The sequence below is a fragment of the Gopherus flavomarginatus genome, chromosome 1 (genome assembly GCF_025201925.1).
Source record: "Gopherus flavomarginatus isolate rGopFla2 chromosome 1, rGopFla2.mat.asm, whole genome shotgun sequence".
In the NCBI taxonomy this organism is placed as follows: domain Eukaryota; kingdom Metazoa; phylum Chordata; order Testudines; family Testudinidae; genus Gopherus; species Gopherus flavomarginatus.
This window is the reverse complement of record NC_066617.1, coordinates 141,512,763-141,535,252: the sequence shown is the minus strand read 5'-3', so window position 1 is coordinate 141,535,252 and position 22,490 is coordinate 141,512,763. Positions and strand designations below refer to the sequence as shown.

Genomic DNA, 22,490 nt, shown 5'->3' with positions numbered 1-22,490 from the left:
GAGGATTTGGCCCACAGCCTCTGTATTTTTACCCCTGTATAAAATAGGGGGAATAACAACCATGAGCAAAATCCAAATCATACTTTAAGATCCCGTGGGCACGTGGAGCTTGGTAAAGAAATATCCTCTGCATTTTAGAGACAAGAAAACAGAGGCTTAGAGACGTTCAGTCACATGCCTGGGAGTTGTAGTAAATCCACCCCACAAATGGAAGTTGCCTTACAGATAGGTCTGCTATTTGCACTCAGATGATTCAGGGTAAGGTGCCTTGGCTTTGTTAAGTGCTTAAAGAAATATAAAGGCAGCCATTTATTACCTGTCCTCCCCAAACATTGCCTTGATCTGCCTGAGCTATCCTATTGTAAATTCAGTGAATATCCTGTGGAGGAAGCGGCTGGCAAGGTTTCTATTACTCCCTCATCCACAACTGTTGTTGCACCTTCTTCTCTAAACAAGGAAGCCTGCAAGATATCTGACTACCCAACCAATTTGCTCCCTTTGCATTCAGCAACCCCTGCCGACCATCCAACAAAACTTAATTCCTGCCTCATATATTGGATGACAGCATTCATCCAACCTCAGCCAGCCGGGAGAAGAGAGCAGGTTAGTGTTACAGCCATGGCGAGTTTACCTTTAGCGAGCTGTTGATGTCACAGTGATGCTGCAGGGTGGGACAGCCTCTGAACTATAAAGATAGGTCAATCCAGTATATTGAGGCTGCCCACCAGACAGCAGGAGCTACAAAACATGGTCCCCACCAGTGAGAGTTCTGCTGGCCTGTCTCTGTTCCCAACCCAACTGCTCTCAGGCTTTAGTTTCATGTCAGCAATCTTCATCCGCCTTCCAAAAATAAGCCTCTGCCACCATGCAGAAGGGAGAAAAACAAGAAGGGCGGTATTTTTAGGGCTATTAATTCTGACCACGTGCCCGAGAGGTGAACCGGATGGCCATTGCACAAAGACTTCTCATCACTATGTCCTGTGAAGCCAGCGTTCACTGGACGTTGCCTGCTTTTGTTCTCTTGGGTTTTCTGGCTGGGATTGTTTCATCGTATCCAGTTGTAAGCAGAACTAATGGCACATTGCTGGAGAGAGGATGGGAGTCTCTGTTGTCCAGGTCCATTGCTGGGATGTCAGGAGAGAAATCAGATGTGAACTGGGAGAGTGACTATTTGCTAGGAATCAAGAGGCAGCGGAGGCTTTACTGCAATGTGGGCATCGGGTTTCACCTTCAAATCCTCCCAGATGGAAGGATAAGCGGTGTTCATAATGAAAACCAATACAGTGAGTTGCATCCAGAAATGAAATCAAATAGATGTCACTTAATTGCAGTGATCTCTAGTAATTACCCTGCGTAGGACACAAATGTTACTGCTTGATATTATTAGTCTTAACTACATCTGTTGCCTTTTAAAACTATCCAGGATCAAATCAGTACTAGAAACCTCCAGGCTGAAACATGTCATGAATGCTTGGACAAAATTAGATACCAACTTATTTTTACTCTGCTTTACTTTACAGAGTAGAAAAGACTAACCAGTTTGCAAACTTTTTTTTCTGATGCATTTTTTCACTCATGCATTTTTGTTTGATATTTGAATCTTGAGGTTTTCAATTCACTCAGCATATTAGCATGACTTTTGAATAGCAGTTTGCTAGCCTTAAGGACGTGAAGGATTTGAAAGGGCACAACTAATCCACGTTTATTAGCATTGCCATTGTTTTTAATCTGCAAGATTAAAAGAAATGTATTTTTAACTATTTATTTGAATTTCTTGTGAAGTGCAATTTATAAAACCATCTGCAGCTAAAAGTTTGTGGCAAGTTTCATGACACAAAGCTCACATTTCTTGTGGCAAGAATGACAGTATTGAACAGTCAATGGGTATGATTTACTAATTAGGAATTATTCCCAAATTCTATAGGACTTTCTAGTTTAACAGAGATGAAACCAACAGGATTCTTAGCAAGTGAATAGTATTTTATAAATGTTATTCTAAAAACCTACAGAATTTAATAAAGAATGTGATACTCTGTATATTTTTGGAATTCCATAGTAGGGATAATAGGAAGATTTTAAGTTCCAAAGGACATTCTCATAAGGGTTTTAATAATTATATTGTTAATTTTCTTTGAGCATTGTAAGAGTAAACTTCTTTCTGTTTTTTAGGTCTTTTAGAAATATCAACTGTGGAGCGAGGTGTTGTTAGCCTGTTTGGGGTGAAAAGTGCTCTCTTTGTAGCAATGAGCAACAAAGGGAGGTTATATGGAACGGTGAGTACAAATGCAAGTTTATTTTTCAAGTCTTAAACATTGGGCACGAAACTCTGATTAAGCAGCCTTGGGAATTTTTTCCCCTCCATTTAAAAACTGAGATCGCAGGTGAATAAAACAGTCTTTCCATTATTACAGTGAGCCTTTTGGGCACACTGTCATCCAAGACAGTCAGTGCAGCAATTGGCATGATGTCAGTGTATTGTTCCCATAAAGCATTCCAGCATGATTGTACAGGGGGCACCTCAGAAATATGAACATGTCACAAAGGGGAAATGATCAATAAATGGCTTTTCTGTCTACATGTCTTGCAAACCCTTTCTAGCACAGGCAAGCCTTGTTCTGTCAAGAGTTCTGTTAGAGGTAAGAGAGAGGACACACCTTTTCCTGGGCAAAAATCCCATTGCGGAGAGTGGGGACCACTGGTGGGCAAGAAAAACCCCATGAGATTCCTCTACCGGAGTTGCTTTCAAATTTTTTTACATGGGGAAAACCTGGGTGGACTCACAGGATAAGCAGGAAGTTTGGTTCCCAGAATCTACAAATACTGAGGGTCATATGGACATCAGGAAGCCTCCCAGAAGCCTTCTTTGTAGCTAGTATCAGGCTCAAAGAAGAAAAAAATACTCATTGCCACTAACAACATTGTTCATCATCATTATACAAAACAATTGGTTGAACAGCCCAAGAGTTGTGAAAGGGATTAGTGACTGCTGAATGCAGTTTAACTTTCACATCCAGATAGGGTGACTAGAGGGCAAGTGTGAAAAATCAGGACAGGGGTGGGGAGTAATAGGTGCCTATATAAGAAAAAGCCCCCAAAATCGTGACTGATGCTATAAAATAGGGACATCTGGTCACCTTACCTCCCCAAAATACTTCTTTCAGTTTCAACAGTAAAAAGAAGCAACACCTCCAGAGATACCCACTTTAAAGTGGCAGAGTCCTGCAAGAAGCACAAATAGTAGAGCTGGTTGGGGATTTTTCAGTTAAACTCTTTTTAATTGGAAAATACTGATTCAGCAAAACCTACTTTTTTTGCGCAAAAGGGTAACTTTTGAGAAATTTTTCAACTCAGTTTTTCTTTTGACAAAAGTTTCAAGGTTGTCTAAAATGTTTTGTTTAGACACTTGTGATTCCAGTTTTCCAGTCTGAAACCACTTTTTATTTTGAAATTTAAGATAGTAAAAAAAAGTGATCAAATTAGAAACAACGTATTTCACCCTACCCAAACAAAAAGGGGTTTTGTTTGTTTGTTTTTTCGGTTTATGAATATTTTTCAAATTTCAACTCCTTGTCCTGATCCAGGAGGGAAAACTGTTCTGATATCTGGAAAATTTGGGGAGACAGGAAAACCTGTTCCCCATCTAGCTCTAATGAATGGCCTATCTACAAATAAAGAATAGAGTTTGCTGAAAATTTCTTTGTGCAAACAACTGAGTTGTTTCTTTGGAAAAATTTGTCACTTCAAGAAAAATTTTTGGTTCTTTAATAAAACATTAAATGATGGCCAGATCCTGGAACTTTTACTGACATGAATGATTCTTATTCATGCAAATAATCCTAATAGGACAACTCAAGGCCACAAAGCAGCAACGTACATACATGCACATTTTTTAAGCATGCAAATAGTACCAGGTGCTGGATTGAGCCCTGTTTAGGGACTGCTGGATCAGGCCTGCCCCAGGAGTCCTGCCTCCTTGCCCCCTGCCTTTTTTTAACGGTTTCAGTTCACCCCAACTAAAAAAAACTTTTAAAAGACATTTTAGAAAACAATAATAGTTGTGTATTTTCCATTGCAAAATGTACCATCCTTGGTTAAAACCTGTGGGACCTTGAATGGATTTGTTCCAGAAATATCTGATCAGAAGAGCATGAACTGAAAGCATTACAGCATCAGTGTTAGTGGTATTACATATGCAGGACATTTGATCTCATGGAATCATTTTCGTTTGTCCTGTCACACAATAATGCAGCCCCTTTTGCCAACTGAACAGTTATATGCCGGTTTACGTGTGTACTTATTACAGTACGTGAAGTAATAAAAAGTTCCCCATGCAAATATATGGAAGCCAATTCCTCAGATTTAAGTGACCCAGCATGCAAAACGTACAAACACTCATGCCTGAGAGCTCTTTGGTGGTGTGTCTGAGCCTGTAAAATTTAAATCAGATTTAAAAAAAAAAAGTTTAGAACCAATTTGGGATCTGATCCTGCAGAACCCTTATTAAAGCACATAGTTCTCACTCGGCAGGACCGTTCATGTGAAAAAGGGTTGCAGGATTTCTGGCAGGTAACATTATTCCTCTATAAATGACAAATCATTTTTTTTTGAGGGGAGGGGGAATAAATCCATGTCATGTGTACAACAAATTAGCGTGACAATGATGTAAATGATTCTTTGCAGAGAAAATTAAGAAATCCCTGATTTAGTATGAATTAACTTGTTAATGGGTGACAAGAAGTACATAGTCCATTATCTGAACAGGTGGCATCAGCTTACATCTGACACTGAATAGTGCTGAAGGAGTTTTATTGTTGGACACAGACTCTACGGCACCACCTGTTGCATACCACAACAGGTTCTTCTGCTGTACAAATAATAATAAGAAAAATCACTTGGTTCTTTTAAAAGTATTTATGGCAACTGCTTTGTTCCTTTTGTTTTTCCTCCAGGCAATTTTTCAAGATGAATGCAAATTTAGAGAAACCCTGCTGCCCAATAACTACAATGCATATGAATCAAGTGCTTACCAAGGGGCTTACATAGCACTCAGCAAACACGGGAGAGTGAAAAAAGGAAACAAAGTCTCTCCTGCGATGACAGTGACACATTTTTTGCCCAGAATATGAAAACAAATACAACATATTAAACCACAGGAAAAAAATATCTATTTCATTTTGCACATGTGAATAATCTCCCAGGTAAAGTATTTATGCTGTTTGTGGATATATGTATATTTGGATAGAGAAGTTTGTATTCGATCCATTACACAGTATATGCTGCTTCTCTTGTTTTCAGTGTATACAAATTCTATCTGGGTGCACCCACCTGAACTGGTGCTTTACAGAAAGAAAATGCAACCCTGACTGAAGGGCAACAAGTATCTGGAACTTGTAAAGCAGCCACAGATACTTTTTGTTGTTATTGTTTGATTTTAATTACCTCACATAGTAGCCTTTTGATTGAGCGTTTTTATTAATACATATAATGGGCCAAATCCTCAGCGGGATGGACTTCAATGGAGCTACACCAGTTTACACCATCTGAGGAGCTCCCCTGCCCTCCATATAAATAGTGTTGAATCCCAAAGTCCTCATTCAGTTTTACTCACTAGGGATCACATATGGTTCCATGTGAGCAAACTTGTTTGCCGACAAAATCCCACTGAAGTCATTGATGACTCCACAAGGGCCTAAGGCTCCACCCATGTGGATGTCTCTGCAGGATCAGGAACGAAGTCAGTTTGCCTGAGCCCAGTTCTACACTTAAAATTTAGATTGACCTAGTTATATTGCTCGGAGGTGGGGAGGTTTGAAAAATTCACACCCCCTGAGCACCATAGTTATCCCAGCCTAACCACTGCTGAAGAGGTGGCTAGGTTGATGGAAGAATTCTTCTCTCACCTTAGCTTCTGCCACTTGGAGAGGTGGATTACCTACAGTGACAGAAAACCCCCTTCTAGCAATGTAGGAAGAGTCTATACTATGGCGCTACAGCAATATAGCTGTGGCTGTGTCACTGTAGCACCTGTGGTGTAGACATGCTCTGCGTAAGGACTGAGCAAGGACCTCAGGATCTGGCCCCCCTATATTAGAGATGGGCCTGAGCTGCAAAACGTGTGTCTTGAGTTCAAGATTTTGAACCCTTCAGCATTTAGGATTGTTCACATCAAGACTGTTCAGGCCCATCTCGTATATACACATTTGTGGCCATATTTAATTTTACACACACACACACACACACACACACACACCCCATCGCTGTAGCTATGTATTTTTAATGCACCAGTCACCATATCCAGGTGCCAAGGTGCCCACACATATACACACACGGAGAGGCAAATATTTAAAAGTCCATCTATTTTATTTCACTTTCACTACGGTGATCTCTGAGTGCTGGAATTAGGCTGCAGTATTTAACTTGTAAAACATATGGCATTCATGGGAGCTTCCCACAAAGAGATATGTTAGAGAACATCTTTGTTTAAAACACACACTGCCTGTCATTCTGGAGAGTCCTTCTTAGACCCAGATGAATGCTTTTTTGTTTGATAGTTCAGGCATGTCCTATTGCCTTATTCTTCTTTCCCTTATCTCAGTCAAATACAGAGCTTCCATGTTGTCCAAAACATTCTCTTTGGGGGCTGCGGTGGAGGAAGTTATGTCATAATTCCAACTGGTAAAGATAAACACTTATTTACTTGCAAGGGCTGTTTGCAAATTTCATGTGTTGCCCCCCAAACCTCTCCTATAAATACACTCGAAGGACATACAACCCTACCCAACTGTTTAGATAACCTTTTTCCAGAATACCAGTCATGCCACATTCTCTGTGCCTTTAAGGAGTATTTTAAGAGGCCTTAAGTCAATAGTTGCTATAAATGTCAGTTACCAGAAGCCTTGAGATGCCTGCATGATGGGGTGCTCCTATATTTGAAACTAGACTCAATGCAGCATCAGAGCATGAGCATTTTCTGCATAGAACCCACCATGTTGCTGCAGAAGCGTATGTCCAAGTGCAAGATAATCTCCCACGTGCAACCAAAATGCTGAATATCATCAGCCTTGACATGCCATTCTATTTGCAGTGGATGTATATTTGTAATGAATGTGGGCCTTTTGACCTATGACATACACTGTAAGGGCCAAGTCATCAGCTGGTGTAAATCAGCATCACTCCATTGACATCAGTTACACCAATTTACACCAGAGGATTTGGTCTAAAGTCGCTCTGTGTATGCATATGTACATGCACACTTTTCAAGTTATTGTGAAAATTTTATTAACAAGAAACCATTTTCCAGTTACTTTTGTGTGATTTATACTTGAATTTATTTTGCTCAAAAGGTAGACTTTCTGAATTGCTCAGACATCTTGTGATCACTGTGTAAACAAAGAGACAAGGTAGGACACGTGAGTTGGACATTTTTGATAAGGCAAAGAAAAAAATGATTGAGTTGTTGAGTACGGTAGCATGGAAGGAGAAGCAGGGTTGGCATACTGTAGATGTCTGCCATGTTTGAAGTTATTTGCTTTGGAAAGCTTTGCATTTTTAAGAGGAAAAGCAGGATGTTTGAAGGAGGGTCAGAGCAATACTTTGAGAAAAGCAGTTAGATCCCCAGCTGGCATATATAGGCAGAGCTCCGGTGAAGCCAGTGGATCTACGCTGAGACACCAGTGGAGGAGCTGGTCTATTTTATTCCTAGTTGTCTTGAAAGGACATTTAAAGAGGGGTAGCACAGTCAATGGAAAAAGAAATAATGTTTTGAATGTTGATACATCAGCTGTATTTGATTACACTTTAGCTCAAATGTTGATACACTGGGAGCAAATTCTGTTCTCAGTTACACTGGTTTAAATCAGGAGTAACACCACTGAAGTGAATGGTGTTATACAAGTGTACAACTGGCCAGAGCCGGCTCCCGGGGTTTTGCCGCCCCAAGCAGCCAAAAAACAAAAACAAAAACAAAAAAAAACCCGCACTCGTGATCTGCGGCAATTCAGCGGGAGGTCCTTCGCTCCGAGCGGGAGAGAGGGACCCTCCGCCAGATTGCTGCGGAATCCCTGAAAGTGCCGCCCCACTTCGGAGTTGCCGCCCCAAGCACCTGCTTGATAAGCTGGTGCCTGGAGCCTGCCCTACAATGGCATACAAGATCAGAATCAGCCCCATTAACTCTATATGTCACCAGTGACATTACAGTACACACTAGACGATGGAGTCAGTTGTTCAGTGTAACACCTAAAAGTTACTGATGGGCTGACCTGGTCTGTATAAATGCAGGCCCCTGCAGGTGCAGTTTGTTTGGGTATTTGGATATCCAGGCCACTAATTCTACTGAATTAGTCTGAACACTGCCATATTTCCCCACAGCTTTTGTAGAGTCAGTGCCAGGGAAAGCAGAACTTGTAACAAAGATAGTGCAGAGTAGATCAGTGTGTGTGGTGGATCATATCACTCTCAGAAGTGCTGCCTTCTGCAGGTGATGCCGCAGCATGGTGGAGTTGTATACCCGTTGGATAAGCAGGCGTTTGGCGAGATGCTTTGACTGTGATCCCTCTCTAACGCGTGGTTATGTTCAGAAAAGTGACAGTCAAATGGCACATGCTTACTCCACATCCGTTCCACTTGTGCCTTCAACTCATGGCGTTTTACATTACAGCCCAAGCCAAGTTTCACTGTTGTTAGGCCTGTAGAAGCAAAACAGCTGCAGGAGAGTGGCCCTGATTTTGTTCTGCCTCATGCATTGCTTGCAAATTGTCAGCTGAATTCCACCAGCAGACTCCTCCTACTTCACCATGAGTAATAAGGAGTCAGAAAGTACAGCTTACTTTGCAGATCTCAGAGTGAGATTGCAGAGCTGACAATTAGAAAAAACACCTTTCATTTATATATGCTTTACATAGAAGTTACTGAGAGAATTTGGGTACAATCTTACAAATCTGAACTTGCATGGGCAAGTCTTTACTGAGGTGAGCTACTCCCCCAAGTAAAAAACTTAGTGGAATGGAGGTTTTTGCAGTATGGGGCAAAATATTGAACCCGTTTCTCATTATCAGAGCATATTCACTCATCAGTGCCCTTTAGCAAGTTATTCTGAACCACATTACGTGCTCAAAAAGTGTCGGCATGTCAAAAATACAGCATGCACACTGATTATTGGCCTATGTAGCTCTTTCCTTGTACATAGGTAACAAATCCATAGGAGAATCCCATTACAAGGATTCAAGTATCAGAGGGGTAGCCATGTTAGTCTGGATCTGTAAAAAGCAACAAAGAGTCTTGTGGCACCTTAAAGACTAATGTTGCTTATTACAAGGATTGTTTTTTTCATAGGCAAACCCCATAACAACTTCGGATCTGATCCAACTCCTACATATGTCAGGGTCTGTCTCTCTCGGAGCTAGATCAGGACCTTACTTATGTAAATAAGCTGCTCCACACACACGCCAGGAAAGCAGAGTCATCTTTGTATACCTCATTAACTATTTCAATTCCAATATTCTATTTTGCACAATAAAATGGTGCCAAAGTTCTAGCATTGTTTTCTGGCCACCAAGATATACCTCATCTTCTGACTCAGTATGAACTTACAAATAAGATTGTAAATTTATAGGAAACACAAAAAAACCTGTCCAATCATTTATAAAATGTAATTGCTTCTATTTTTATACATATGTGCTGTGCACAACTGTTTAATGTATTCGTAAAATAAATTCTTTTGATACATTTCTTGTGTTTTGACTCCCTATTAAACTGCTTTGTGCTTATTTCAGAACTGCTATATTCAGAAGCAATGATGTCCACTGCTGGTTTTTATTCACGGCTGCAGTCAGACGCCCTGTCAGCAGAGTTAAGGCAGAGCTGTGAGCTTCTGTATGGTTCACGTGTCCTCTCTGGGAAGCCAAGAGCAAATTCTACTTAGCAGCTGAGAAATTGGAAGGTTTGGGGGAACAGTGGGAGTCTAAACTGAAAAAGCAAAAGGTGGAGTCTGGTCAAAGTAGATCCACTGAAATCTTTGGGTTTGGTGCTCTTTATCTGGGGAAATTCTAGTATGATTCTTCTGTCATTAATGTTCTTAAACTTATCATTTCAAACAAGCATTAGTTTATTGCTTACTAGGAATGGCCCAAACCCCACAGCTACTTTACACACAATTGAGTTAATTGGGAAGGCATTTTTTAAAATGGTCACTTCTAAAGATTTTGAGCTGCAGACTTTAGCTAAGTGTAGCCCTTAGTCACCGCAGGCTGTGACCTCGTCAGTTCTTACAAATAAACAGTTACTCCAGGTGAGCATTGGCATAGGAGACCTCCAAGGAAAATCCAGTGTGCTACAGGCCACAGTGGCTGGGATTTGGGGGCTTTGGAACTCTTATAGGCGCTTTTGAAAACCCCTCCCCATCTCAATTATTTGGTAGGCGATGCCTATTTTCCTGAATCAGTACTGAGCCAGTCCTTAAATTAGGTGGGTCAGACATCTCTCACCTCAGTTTCAAACTCCTGCCAACTGGGGAAATAACGTAAAAGAAAATCCATTACAAAAGGTTGGTGGGACGGGAACAGTCACTCTTTTCTGCCCCATCACTCTATTGAACTCTAATACCCAGGATGGTATTTGAGAGCCAACGTAAATCCAAGACTGACTACTTGTAGTTATTCAAGAGGAGAAGTATTAATCCCATTGTCCTGGCTAGATGCCAAACTGTGCAATTACATTCTGCCTAGCTAAATTTCCCCTGCAGTTCTGGCTGGGGACTCTTCATTTCTGATCCTAAAACATCCTGTATTGGGGCTGTGCGGAGATGCCACGTTCCACCCTAGAGCTGACTGCCCTTCCTTGGTGAATGAAGTGGTTCTTCTATATGCTACAAAGAGTTCAAGTATAGTGCTAACAGCCAGTTAGACCAGGTAATGGTGGGATGGGCAGAGGGACATAGCCCGACTCTTGGTGGCTGGAAACACTGGGCTAGATTCCCAACAGCTGTAAATCAACTTGAAGTCAATGGAAATCCAAGAATTTACATCTGCAGAGGATTTCATCCATTATCCCTGTGGAGGCCAGGAACTGACATGCTGGGGAAAGTATGTTCGCCACCAGCCCTTGCTGTACCTTGGAAAAGGTGCAGCTGACGCTTCCTGATGCAAGCTGCTACCACTGGGAACATAGCCATGGCCAGACCCTGCCGAGACACCCCTGTGACAGAGCGTGAATAACCTAAAGCTGACTTACTGCTCTCGGCGCCTGGTAGGAGTCTCCACTCGAGCCAAAGGGCTGAGGTAATTATCCAATCAAAAAGGAGATTCCACTTGCCAGCTGAGGATGCTTAAGGGAGAGGCAGGGGAAAGGCTGGCAAGAAGGGCAAAGCAGCCCCAGATCTCGGAAAGGTGAGAACTCTTTTCCCTGCTCCCCACTTGTACCTTGGTAGCAGGTAGAGGTTTGGGGGAAAGCCTTATGCTGTGGTGAACAAACACTTGTAAAACACATTGTAAATAACACACGTGGTGGTGAACTTGCCACTAGTGTACATGAGGGCTGTTTGCAGCAAGGAATCCAGGGGAGGAAACTCCACCCTGTGAACCCCCCACACTGGAGCATGGATTGTTGCAGCACTTCCCGTGCCCCGCCGGTGAGCACTCGGTGGGAAGAAGGGGATGAAAGGTGCTAAATAAACACCAGATTGTTGTCACAGGCAGGGAAAAATCTTAGCTGAACTTTGCATCTGCTCAGTTTAGAGTCCTCATCCTCTTCCAAATACCAGTTTGAAACAAGACGACATTTCAATTTCCCCAATTCCTGCACCCTGGTAACCATGCTCTGCCACAGGGGTGTCTCATCAGGGTCTGGCCCTGGCTCCCAGGCCCACCAGCAGCCTCAGCAATTTGGCTCAAGTTCTTGCCTCAGAAATGCTCTTCTGCTCACCTCCCTTGTTTCTTTCCCAGCCCTGCAAAGCTGTGGGAAATTTGCTGGGGAAGGGGAGATGTTCACATGCCCAGTAGAACTGGCAAGTAAAATTGAATTAAAAAATAAAATCGAATAACCTAAAAACTGCACCATACCTGGCGTCCTTCACTCATTCTCTCCCTCTTGCCTTATCTCTCTCCCTCCTGCCTTCTTTAATTTCCAACCTTTTTTCTTTATTGAAGTTCCTCCTTTAAAGCTTTCCCTACCCCTACCCAGAGCCAAGTATCCCAAGTAAGTCTTTTCTGCCTTCCCCACCACTGTCATGCTGCCCTCGGCATTCCGCAGCAGAGACCCATAATCCATCCATTATTCAGTCTCTGGCTTCTTTGATATCCTGCTATCCTTATGAGGCAGCAGGTGGCACTCTCATTAGCTATTTATTTTTGAGTTCCCACATGTCCCATGATGCTACTGAATTACATGATGAGCCTCCACTTTTAGCGCTTGGCTTATACATAGGGTTCTTTTTGGGGATTTCTGCACCATCTAGCAATTGGCTACATTCATGGACCCTCTATACCTCAGATTTAATCTTTGGGACATACAATTGGATTTTCCTTCTCTTGGCACACAAAATGAAGATCTGGAGAGTACCCCATGACCAACTGAGCAGGATCTGCAAATAAGACTGACAGTTTCCCTTTTTATTCCTTTTAAACCTAAACCAGTAGTTTTAGAGACCTCTACCAATGCACCACACTGACCCCAGGACTGTGCCATCCAGTGCTCACCTCTGACTGAGCATACTCTAGCCCTCAGAATTTGGGCTGCTCTCATGATGGCAAAGCTGGGGTCTGGTCCAAGCCCTATGCATAGGCGCTGTCTCAGTGGGTCCTCTCCTGCCCTGGGGAAAAATTGGTGGGTGCTCTGGACCCACCGGCAGCTCCCTGCCCACCCCCCTGCCCCAGCTCACCTCCGCCTCCTCCCCTGAGCACACCGTGTCCCGCTTTTCCCCCCTCTCCCAGTACTTGTGCTGCGAAACAGCTGTTTCGCATGGCTGGGAGGGAGGGGGGAGGAGGGAGAATGCGGCATGCTCAGGGAAGAGGCGGGGCCGGGGCACGGATTTGGAGAAGCAGTCCAATAGGGGCAGGGAGGGGGCGGAGTTGGAGAAGGGACTTTGGGGAAGGGGTTGGAATGGGGGTGGGGCAGGGAAAGGTGGAGTCGGGGTGGGCAGGGAGGAGTGCGAGCCCCACCGGCACCAGGGAAAGTTGGTGCCTATGGCTCTATGGCAGGTTACAGTGCACACAACTGCCTGGGAAAGTGGTAGAGGTGATACGTGTGGACCCACGAAGAAAGCCTCATAATGGTGGCATTGGGAGCCTAGAGTCCCACTTGCAAAGATCTTTAGTACCAGTAGCTGGGGGACCTCTGGCTCAGACAATAGAACTAAGCCAATGCTGTGCTGATACAGACTGGAGAATGCCACACTGAACATCAAGTAATTGTTAAGATGCACAAGGCCCCTTTGTAGGGTCAAAATAAGAACAATCTCGCTGTGCATGTGTGTAAAATCTACATATCTACACAGCTGGTTAAGCTAACAACTTGCGCAGTAATATGTGGCCATGTACAGTATATGCTGTTCTTGCTGAATATTAGGAAGCCAGCTCACTTCTCTCACCACATAGAGAAATCATTTAAAAATGGAGTAATTCTCTCACACTGCTGAAGACATTTGCAACTAGACTAGGCACAGCACTGATGAATATGCAATAGGAAACAAGCCTGCATTAGCAAAGGGACTAGTTGCAGAAAGGCCTGGGAGCCCCAGTCCTGCACTAGGATCCCACTGTGCTAGGTGCTGTATAAACAGAACAAAAAGACAGTCCCTGCCCCAAAGAGCTTTGAATCTAAGTATAAGACAAGAGACAACAGGTGGATGCGGGAGTACAAGGAAACAATGAGACACTACTGATCAGCACGACAGGCAGTATTTCTGTGAAATACGGATAGTGTCCAAAAAGGCCTTTGGCTGGATTTTTGGACTGACATTCACGTGTTTCTGACTTGGCTGTACATTTAGAAAGAGCAGAAGAGGTGAACAATGTTTGGCACCGCAGACTGGGAGCTAGGATTTCTGAGTTCACAACTGACTCACTATCTGACCTCGGAGAAATCACTTTAGTCTATCTGTAAAATAACTTCTTTGATTAAAATCCTCTCTAAGTTTATACGAAGATCAGAGGAAAGGCTTAGGCTTTTGGCAAGTTGCCAGTGTCCCTCCTACCCCCCACAGCTAAAACATTTGTGCAGTGATGCATTAGTTTTTGACTCTTTTTAAAACTTTCCTGTCACCATGTCTGAGTCTCATAATTCAAAAATTACCTGTCCAATTAACGGTAACTTCAAAGAGTATTCTCTGGCAGGGGCTGAGGAGAAAATTTCTATGGAAAGAAACAACTTTTTCCTTAAAAAGTTAGGGCGTGGATGTTTCCAAAATTGGGTTTACAATGGAAACTTAAAACCTTAACTATCGAGTCTCTCTCATGAATCCTTTTCTTAAAAAAAACCTCATTCTCTTCTGTAGTGACAATAAGAATTTGAAATATCACTCTCAGAATCACTAAGGAAGCTGGTAATGTCGGAGAAACTTCCTCCACTGCCTGTTGCTATTGTAGGAAGATTGAATGACGACTGTCTGAACACGTTGCTGGTGTCTAGAAACTGTTAAAGGGAAAAGGATACAGGCAGCTGATGCACTGGAGTGAAACACCCTGTTTCCAGCCCCTCGACCCCCAAGTCTCATATTGAAAAGGTACAGAATGTCCATTAGACACTTGGGTAGATCCTAGCTACAAGGTCACTGAGGTCTAACTTTACTCTGCATAGAAACATTTTTAATAAAACACTTCGCATAAATATATATCAATCATCTTTCATCCCAGGAGATCAAAGAACATTATAATTAGGTAAGCTTCACACTATCCAAGGGTCCCCTGATGCCAACTGGCAGAGGGGCATAAGGGTTACAGAGATCCCTGGGTCTGGTATTTATATTTTAGTTCATCAAAGAGCGTCATGTAACGTGTCTACTGAAAGCCTGTGTCACACTGGTCATTATAATCCTTGTGAATGTAGGTGTGGATAATAGGGAAGGAGATGTAACTATACAGATATCTAGGTATAGGAAATAATGTTCCTAAGGTCTTGAGGTTAAAGGCAGGTCACCCAGAGGTAGCGTGCCTTAGCCTGACAAGAGATGGGAGACACTTATCTCTCTGGTTGACCCCTGTGTCCATCTGCACACTGAGTCAGATTCTACTGAAGAGATTGTGAGGACTCCAGAAGGAAAATTAACACGAAGAGGGGAACAGCTTGGGGGCAGGGAGGAGACACTGTTTTAGAGGTGAAGAACAAAAGACTAAGCTGGTATATCCAGGAATGCAGAAAGATGCCCTGGTATCCTTCATTAGGGGAGGCGAGCTGCCACGGGGCATGGGCTTGTGAAAGAAGGGGCTCAGCCATTCTGGTTGAAAAATGCTGTAAGAAGGACTTTATTTTATTTTATGGTTAAATAGATGTATACTTATCGGTACTTTCTCTAGGTATCTGTAAGTGCCATATGTTAAGTGGAGCTGCATTCTAAAGCATAACTAGATAAGCTGTGGTAAACTATTCCTTTGGGAACAGTGAGCCTGGTAACATTGAAAAGGGGCTGGGCACCACAGGAGGATGCTCAAAGGACTTGGGGGTTGGAGCATGCCTGTTGCTATGCTGCATGAGGGACAGCACAGCCTGCAAGGGCTGAGAGGGAAGTACTTGCATTGCCCCGTGGCTGGCGGTGTCAAGGAACTGACTCTTGGCAGGTACATACAAGGCTCCCTCATGCTAAAGGCAGGTGGTAGCAAGGTGCCTCCCAATGCTGGATACCCATGGGAAGCAACACAATACCCCTGCAATGTAGGTATTATCATACACATTTCACAAATGGGGAAACTGAGGCACAGAACAGTAAAATGACTTGCCCTCAGCCATAAAACAGACTAAGTGGCAGAGTCAGAAATAAAGCTCAGGAATCCTGGCTCCCAGCCCCCTTTCTAACATTCAGATAAATGCAAAAGGACCAGAACCAATAGAGAAAAGTCATGCTTTTCATAGCTACAGTCGTGATTCAGAAAAGCACTCAACTGTGCTTAAAGTTATGCACATTCTTAGGTCCATTGCCAGTGATAAACTTGTCAGACAAAGTTGAAATACCACATAGGTTCAAAGGGAGGGTGTCTTAATGTTAAAGAAATTAATCCCCGGTGAGTGTCAAGCTCCCCTCTTTAGTTCATGATATCTCCCTCATCTTATACCTTTTTCTCTTCAGTATGCATCCCACTTTCGGGTCCTGTTAGGTTGAGAGAGATAAGGTGGATGCTCCAAACCCAATGCTGAGAACCACTAACTCCCATATACTGTAAGAGTTGGGGGTTCTCAGCATCAGGCCACTTTCTAATCCCTTTACACCTGTTGCTTCACACTCCAAGAAGGAACCAGAAATCAAGCTTTCAACCCTCCTTCACCTGAGTAATTCCTTACCCATGCAGAGCATCCCAGATGTATCCATGGTGTACCCAGGTGAGTAAGGGTTGCAGAATTTGGCCTGAAGTTCCTGACATTGTGTGAAGATTTGCACTGAATTTTATCAATACTACTTTTATCTCTCAGAGTCTGATCATTGTTTTAGCAGAATTGGGTGAGGGTGGGAAATGCAGGTAGGTTTGCATTTTTAAAAAAGGCAGCATCAGTCCAGCAGCTCACAAAGTACCCTGACAAACCAGTGTTTGATCATGTAAACCTACAACAAAGGGTAGGCCCCAGAGCGTGCTGTAAATAGAGTAGCAATCTGAAATGTTTACATACAGTGGCTGATCTCTTCCTTCATACTGTACTCTCAAAGCAGATATGCCCTCCACATAAAGTTACATTGAAATATGAGAAACTGTGTCTACATGAAGATTATTTTGCTAAAACATCCCACTATTCCTACCACCAGGGCAGATCTGTGGTATTTTGAGTAGAGCTGGTCAAAAATTTTCCCGTCAAAGCTGATTTTCTTCAGAAAAATGGGATTTTTGACTAAACTACATTTTTGTGAGAAGAGCAGGCTTCCCACTGAAAATTTCATTTTTTCCAATCAAAAACTAAACACCCAAAACCAAAAAAAGGTTTTAGCTGAGAACCTAAATAACTCAGCTGCAACCTGAAAGGTTTTGTTTTGGAACTGTTTCTGCAGGGCTCATGGGTGTTGTAGTCCTGGTGCCTCATGCTCCCATTCTTCTCTGTGAACCACTCCCCATATTGGAATTCAACTTCTTGATGCACTGCAGCCATGTGACTACCATGATGCACCACCTCCTCTCACTGAGTGGTGCATCATAGGCAATGTAGTCCACCCAGCCAAGGGAGAAGAATGGACATGAGGCATCCAACCTACAACTCCCATGAGGTAACATGATGGTATTTCTGATTTGAAATGTTTTCACCTTCTTGCTGAAAACTTGAAATTTTCTGCTGAAGAAAACTCCATTTTCTAATGCAGTTCTAGTTCTGAGCACCATATAGACTAACCCCATTTCACAGCAGGTCTCCCTGGCTTGGTGGTTAAAAGGCTGGCAACCACTGGCATCTTGTCTTCACCAATACTCCCATCATCGGTGAAACTTAACCAGAGACAAGAATGAAAAATTTCTGGACAAATAATCCTAACGTAGATAAGACCAGTAAGAGAGATTTAGGCCCCAATTCCACATATTCTTATACATGTGCATAAAATTATACACATGAGCAATCCCACTGAACTCAGTGAGACAGCTTATCTGCATAATGTTAAGCACATGTGTAAGTCTTTGTAGGATCAGGTCCTATGATACTAGAATGACCAGGATTTTTAAAAAATAGATTCCAGAAAGTTGGGCTACCAAGTTTACTTAGGCATCTAGGTAAATGACTTGATTTTCCAAAGAAAACACTGAAAGATATAATATGCACATTATTATTGCAATTACATACAACTATTATTTTATATACCTTTTCCATCCATTGGATTGTAAGGTGTGGGGTTTAGACAGCCTATTTTCAGTGTAACACATCAGAGTTCATAATTGTTATTTTGATTATAGCTAGAATTTCTGTACAGAGCAAGGCTAATTACTGTGCTGGCTTTATTGCTGTTATCATTGCCCTCTGGTGGTGATTTGTTATTCAACAACTAGATGTCAGATTTAAAATGTCTCCGGTGTTATTGACTAGGAAAGAAAGGGAAAAGGAAGCTGTGTGGAAGGGCTGGGAAGGACAGGATGTCTAAGGAGATAATGTCAGAGGGGAGATGATTATAGAAAGTGTTCTGCCCTTGTACAGAAAGGGACTCTGTTTGACAGTAAAGATAGCTGAAGCAATCTCCAACCCATTAGTGATTATCTTTGAGAATTATAAATTCACATCAAAATATATACAAAGAAACAATATATTCCACTCAAAGAGAAAAGGGAGGGCCTGGAAAATGATAGACCAGTCAGTTTAACTTCACTACATAGAAAAATACTGGAACACATTAAACAGTCAGTTTGTTCAAACCTAGAGGATAGTAAGGTGATGAGTAATAGTCAACATGGATTTTTCCCCCCCCAAGAACCAATCATGTCAATCAATCTAGTTTTCTTCTTTGACAGCCCAGGAGCACCATTTCAGATTTTGGTAGGGGGAGGAGGGGTCAACTTTAACTGTGATTCCAGGGGCACTTAGGCACCTGAAAACTCTAGGGTGTTTTGTTTTGTTTGCAGATAACTTAGAAATTAGCTGACAGGAGCACTGTATCTAATTCCTATATGAAGAAAGAAAAAATAAATATTAGACTCCCTCAGCTCTAATGCTAACATGTTCTAACATCTTGTGGCAAGATACTGAAGGGACACTGGTTAGGTTAAAAAAAATGTAATTTATATTCTTACTCTTTTACTAACTCTTGAATACAATTGTAGAAAAATCTAGATTACTTTCTATAATTTAGGCTACTTAATTTTTGCAGTTCACCGAGCTTGGAATAGATCATTCAACTTTTGGAAACATCCTACTAGGGCATGGGCCTGAGAGTTTATATTGCAGCTGCCTGGAGCTGTAGTGGTGTTACTCTATTACAAATAATAAAATAAAATAAAATAAAATGAGACTAGAAACTGACTTTAAACAGGAGTGAAACTGACACTTTCAAGTCACTTTTCACTTCTGTTTAAAGGCTAGTTACTTTCCAGAAGGCTCTTAAAACAACACTACAGTGATTTGGTTGCAGTTCTCACAGGAGAATATTTAAAACCAAACACCAAGAAAAATTCCACATTTTAAAGCTGAGAAAAAAAATGTAGTCTTCTGAGGTATATCAGGGCCACTGCAGGCAGGAAAGGAAAATAAACAGGTACAGGAACTCTGGACAGCAATTCCTCTTGAAAAAAAGTTGGAGGGTCAAATCTTCCAGTCCTTAATCCAGAAAACGTTTATTGCCATCAGAACCTCCACTCATAGATGTTAACATGTGCTCAGTAACGATACACGTCATACTCAAATATTTGAGCCATCTTATCCAGCGCTACACATCTTATACACATTGGCTCAGAGACTAAATTTTCTGTCATATTCTGAGCAGTGTTGAGCATACAGATGGTGCCCAGTGAATAATACAAATCACGACAATAATCATCAACTTTATGGACTCGGTGGATGCAATTTCTGTTCTTTGTTCTTGAATTGGCTTTAATACAGCTAAAACCCTAAGAATGAGGCATAAACACATCTGATATTTATACTACACTTTTTCATTCCTTTGTTTTCTCGAACTCAAAACAAAAAATGACAACACAAAAAGAGTTTCAGTTAAAATGTAAAATTGCACAGCAGCCATTGCTCTACAATCCAGCAGGTTATGCCCCCATGGGGGTTAAGTGATCTCTTCTCATCTCTCATTCTCTCTTTCTTTCTTTTTTTCTTTCATCCTTACTGACCTCTGTGCTGCTTTTCATGCTGTCAACCACGACATCCTTCCCAATCACCTCGGACTCTGCTGGAGTCTCAGAGAACAAGCCTTCTTGGTTTCGCTCCCATCTATCAGAGGCCTCTTTTTTTGCAGCATGCAGCAGAGAGAAATGCTGATTCAGTAGATAGGGAGCGAGACCTGAGACCCCTGGGTTCATTTCCCTACTTTCCCCCGGACTTCCTGTATGACCTCAGGCCAGTGCCTTAGGGACAGAGTTTCAAAGGATTTTAGCCACCCAAAGATGCTGCTAGGTGCTTTTGAAAATCCCAGTAGGAGCGTAAATACCTTTGAAAATCTGGCCTTTTGTGTCTCTGTGCCTCAGTGCCCCATCTGTACAATGGGGATAACAGCACTGTTCTACCTCACTGAGGGGCTGCTAGGAGAAATAGATTAGACATTGTGAGGTGCTTAGATACTATGGTGATGGGGCCACATAAGTACCACAGGTAGAGTGGGAACTTTTCTATACCACTGCTATCCCTTGCCCTGGTTTTGGCCCCTTCTTTTCACCTACCCCCCCTCCTACACACACCTCCCTCTTTTCTGAATGTAATCTTGGCTGTATTTTTTCTATGCTGATAACACTTCTCATCCCCTAAGGTCTCTCCAACACCTGCATGCACGGGATTCCTGTTTTACAGATCTTTCAGGCTCATCTAATGTCCAGATCCTTCATTTAAACTAAATTAAATTGCCAGCCCTTTCTTAACTTAATCACTTTGCCTCTGTTTATAAACAAAATACTGACTCCCTTCCCCGGGACGCAAGCCAGGAGCAGCAGCTCTCCTCTGCAGAACTCACGTTCCATGCTCGGGCTGTACTGCAGTTAAGAGCTCTACCTGGGACTAGGACATGTGCCACTGGCAGAGCTCCAGTATGAAACTCGGGGCAGGGAGCGGCAGATGCCCTTCCCCCCAAAATGAGGCCCCAAATCAGCTTAATGGACAGCAGGGAAGCTGTAGATATGATATATCTTGGTTTTAGTACGGCTTTTGACACCATTCCACATGACAGTATCATAAACAGTCTAGTTAAAATGACCACAAGAGGAGTGCAAAATTGGTTTTAAAAAAAGACATACTCTCAGAATAGTTATCAATGGTTTGCTGTCACATTGGGCAGACATATCAAGTAGGGGTTCCACAGAGGTCTGGCCTGGCTCTGACACTATTCAATATTTTCATAAATGACTTGGATGATGCAGTAGAGAATACACTTATAAAATTTGTGCATGGAACCAAGCCAGGAGGGGTTGCAAACACTTTGGAGGATAGGATTGCAATTCAAAATGACCATAATGAATTGGAGAATTGGTCTGAAATCAACAAGATGAAATTCATTAGAGAAGTGCAAAGTATTACACTTTGGAAGGAAAAAAAAATCAAATGCACAACTACAAAATGGTGAATAACTGGGGAGGCAGTAATACTGCAGAAAAGGATCAGGGGTTATAACGGATCACAAATTGAACATGAGTCAACAATGTGATGCTGTTTGAAAAAGGGAAATGTAATTCTGGGGTGTATTAGTAAAAGAGGTGTTGTATGAAAGGGTACATCTATGCAGCAAAAAAACAAAAACCCATTGCAGCAAGTCTCAGAGCACAAGTCAGCTGACTCAGGCTTGTGGTAAAAAGAGCAATATAGACATTCCTGCTCTGGTTAGAGCCTAAACTCTAAGACCTTCCCCACTCACCAGGTTTCAGAACTTGGGCAGGAACGTCTACACTGCTATTTTTATACCCTTAGCTTGAAGCTGAGTCAGTTGACCCAGACTCAGACTCTCTGCCACAGGGTTCTTTTTTTGCTGTGTAGACATACCCCAAGACATGGGAGAGAATGGTTCTGTCTACTCAGCATAGTGAGATCTCAGCTGGAGTAGGATGGCCAGTTTTGGGCACCACACTTTAGGAAAGATGTGAACAATTTGGAGAGAGTCCAGAGGAGAGCAACAAAAGTAAGGTTTAGAAAAGATGACTTAGGAGGAAAGGTTGAAAGAACTGGGTATGTCTAATCTTGAAAAGCGATGGCTGAGGGAGGATAAGTGTGGGGGATGACATATTTCTTCAAATATCTAAGAGGTTGTTATAAAGAGGATGGTGGTCAATTGTTCTCCATGTCCACAGAGTAGAATGAGAAGAATTTGGCTTCATTTGCAGCAAGAGAGATTTAGATTGGATGTTAAGAAAATCTTTCTAACTATAAGAATCATAGAATATCAGAGTTGGAAGGGACCTCAGGAGGTCATCTAGGCCAACCCCCTGCTCAAAGCAGGGCCAATCCCTAAATGGCCTAGGTAGTTAAGCTCTGGAACAAGTTACCTAGCAAAGTTGTAGAATCCCCATCACTGGAGATTTCTAAGAACAGGTTAGATAAAATTCGTCAGGGATGGTCTGGATATACTGAATCTTGCCTCAGCGAAGGTGATGACCTCTTGAGGTCCCTTCCAGCCCTAGATTTCTATGAATAAAGGTCCTGACTGACCTCTCACTCCTGCGACTTCAGGGGAGATATTTCTAATT

General features: G+C 42.4%; 1 protein-coding gene across 1 annotated transcript; it reads left to right on the top strand.

The window, feature by feature from the left end:
- The first annotated feature begins 943 nt into the window (after positions 1 to 943).
- Positions 944 to 5,126, top strand: FGF6 (fibroblast growth factor 6). Its single transcript, XM_050966697.1, has 3 exons — positions 944 to 1,283; positions 2,170 to 2,273; positions 4,950 to 5,126. The coding sequence occupies exons 1-3, from the start codon at positions 944 to 946 to the stop codon at positions 5,124 to 5,126; spliced, it is 621 nt and encodes a 206-aa protein (XP_050822654.1).
- Positions 5,127 to 22,490: the final 17,364 nt, after the last annotated feature.

Bases quoted from the DNA above. Each gene is read 5' to 3' on its own strand.
- FGF6 (XM_050966697.1), top strand. From the start codon at position 944: ATGGCCATTGCACAAAGACTTCTCATCACTATGTCCTGTGAAGCCAGC. The intron at 1,284-2,169 runs GTGAGTTGCATC...TCTGTTTTTTAG, and splicing joins TCATAATGAAAACCAATACA to GTCTTTTAGAAATATCAACT. The intron at 2,274-4,949 runs GTGAGTACAAAT...TTTTTCCTCCAG, and splicing joins AAGGGAGGTTATATGGAACG to GCAATTTTTCAAGATGAATG.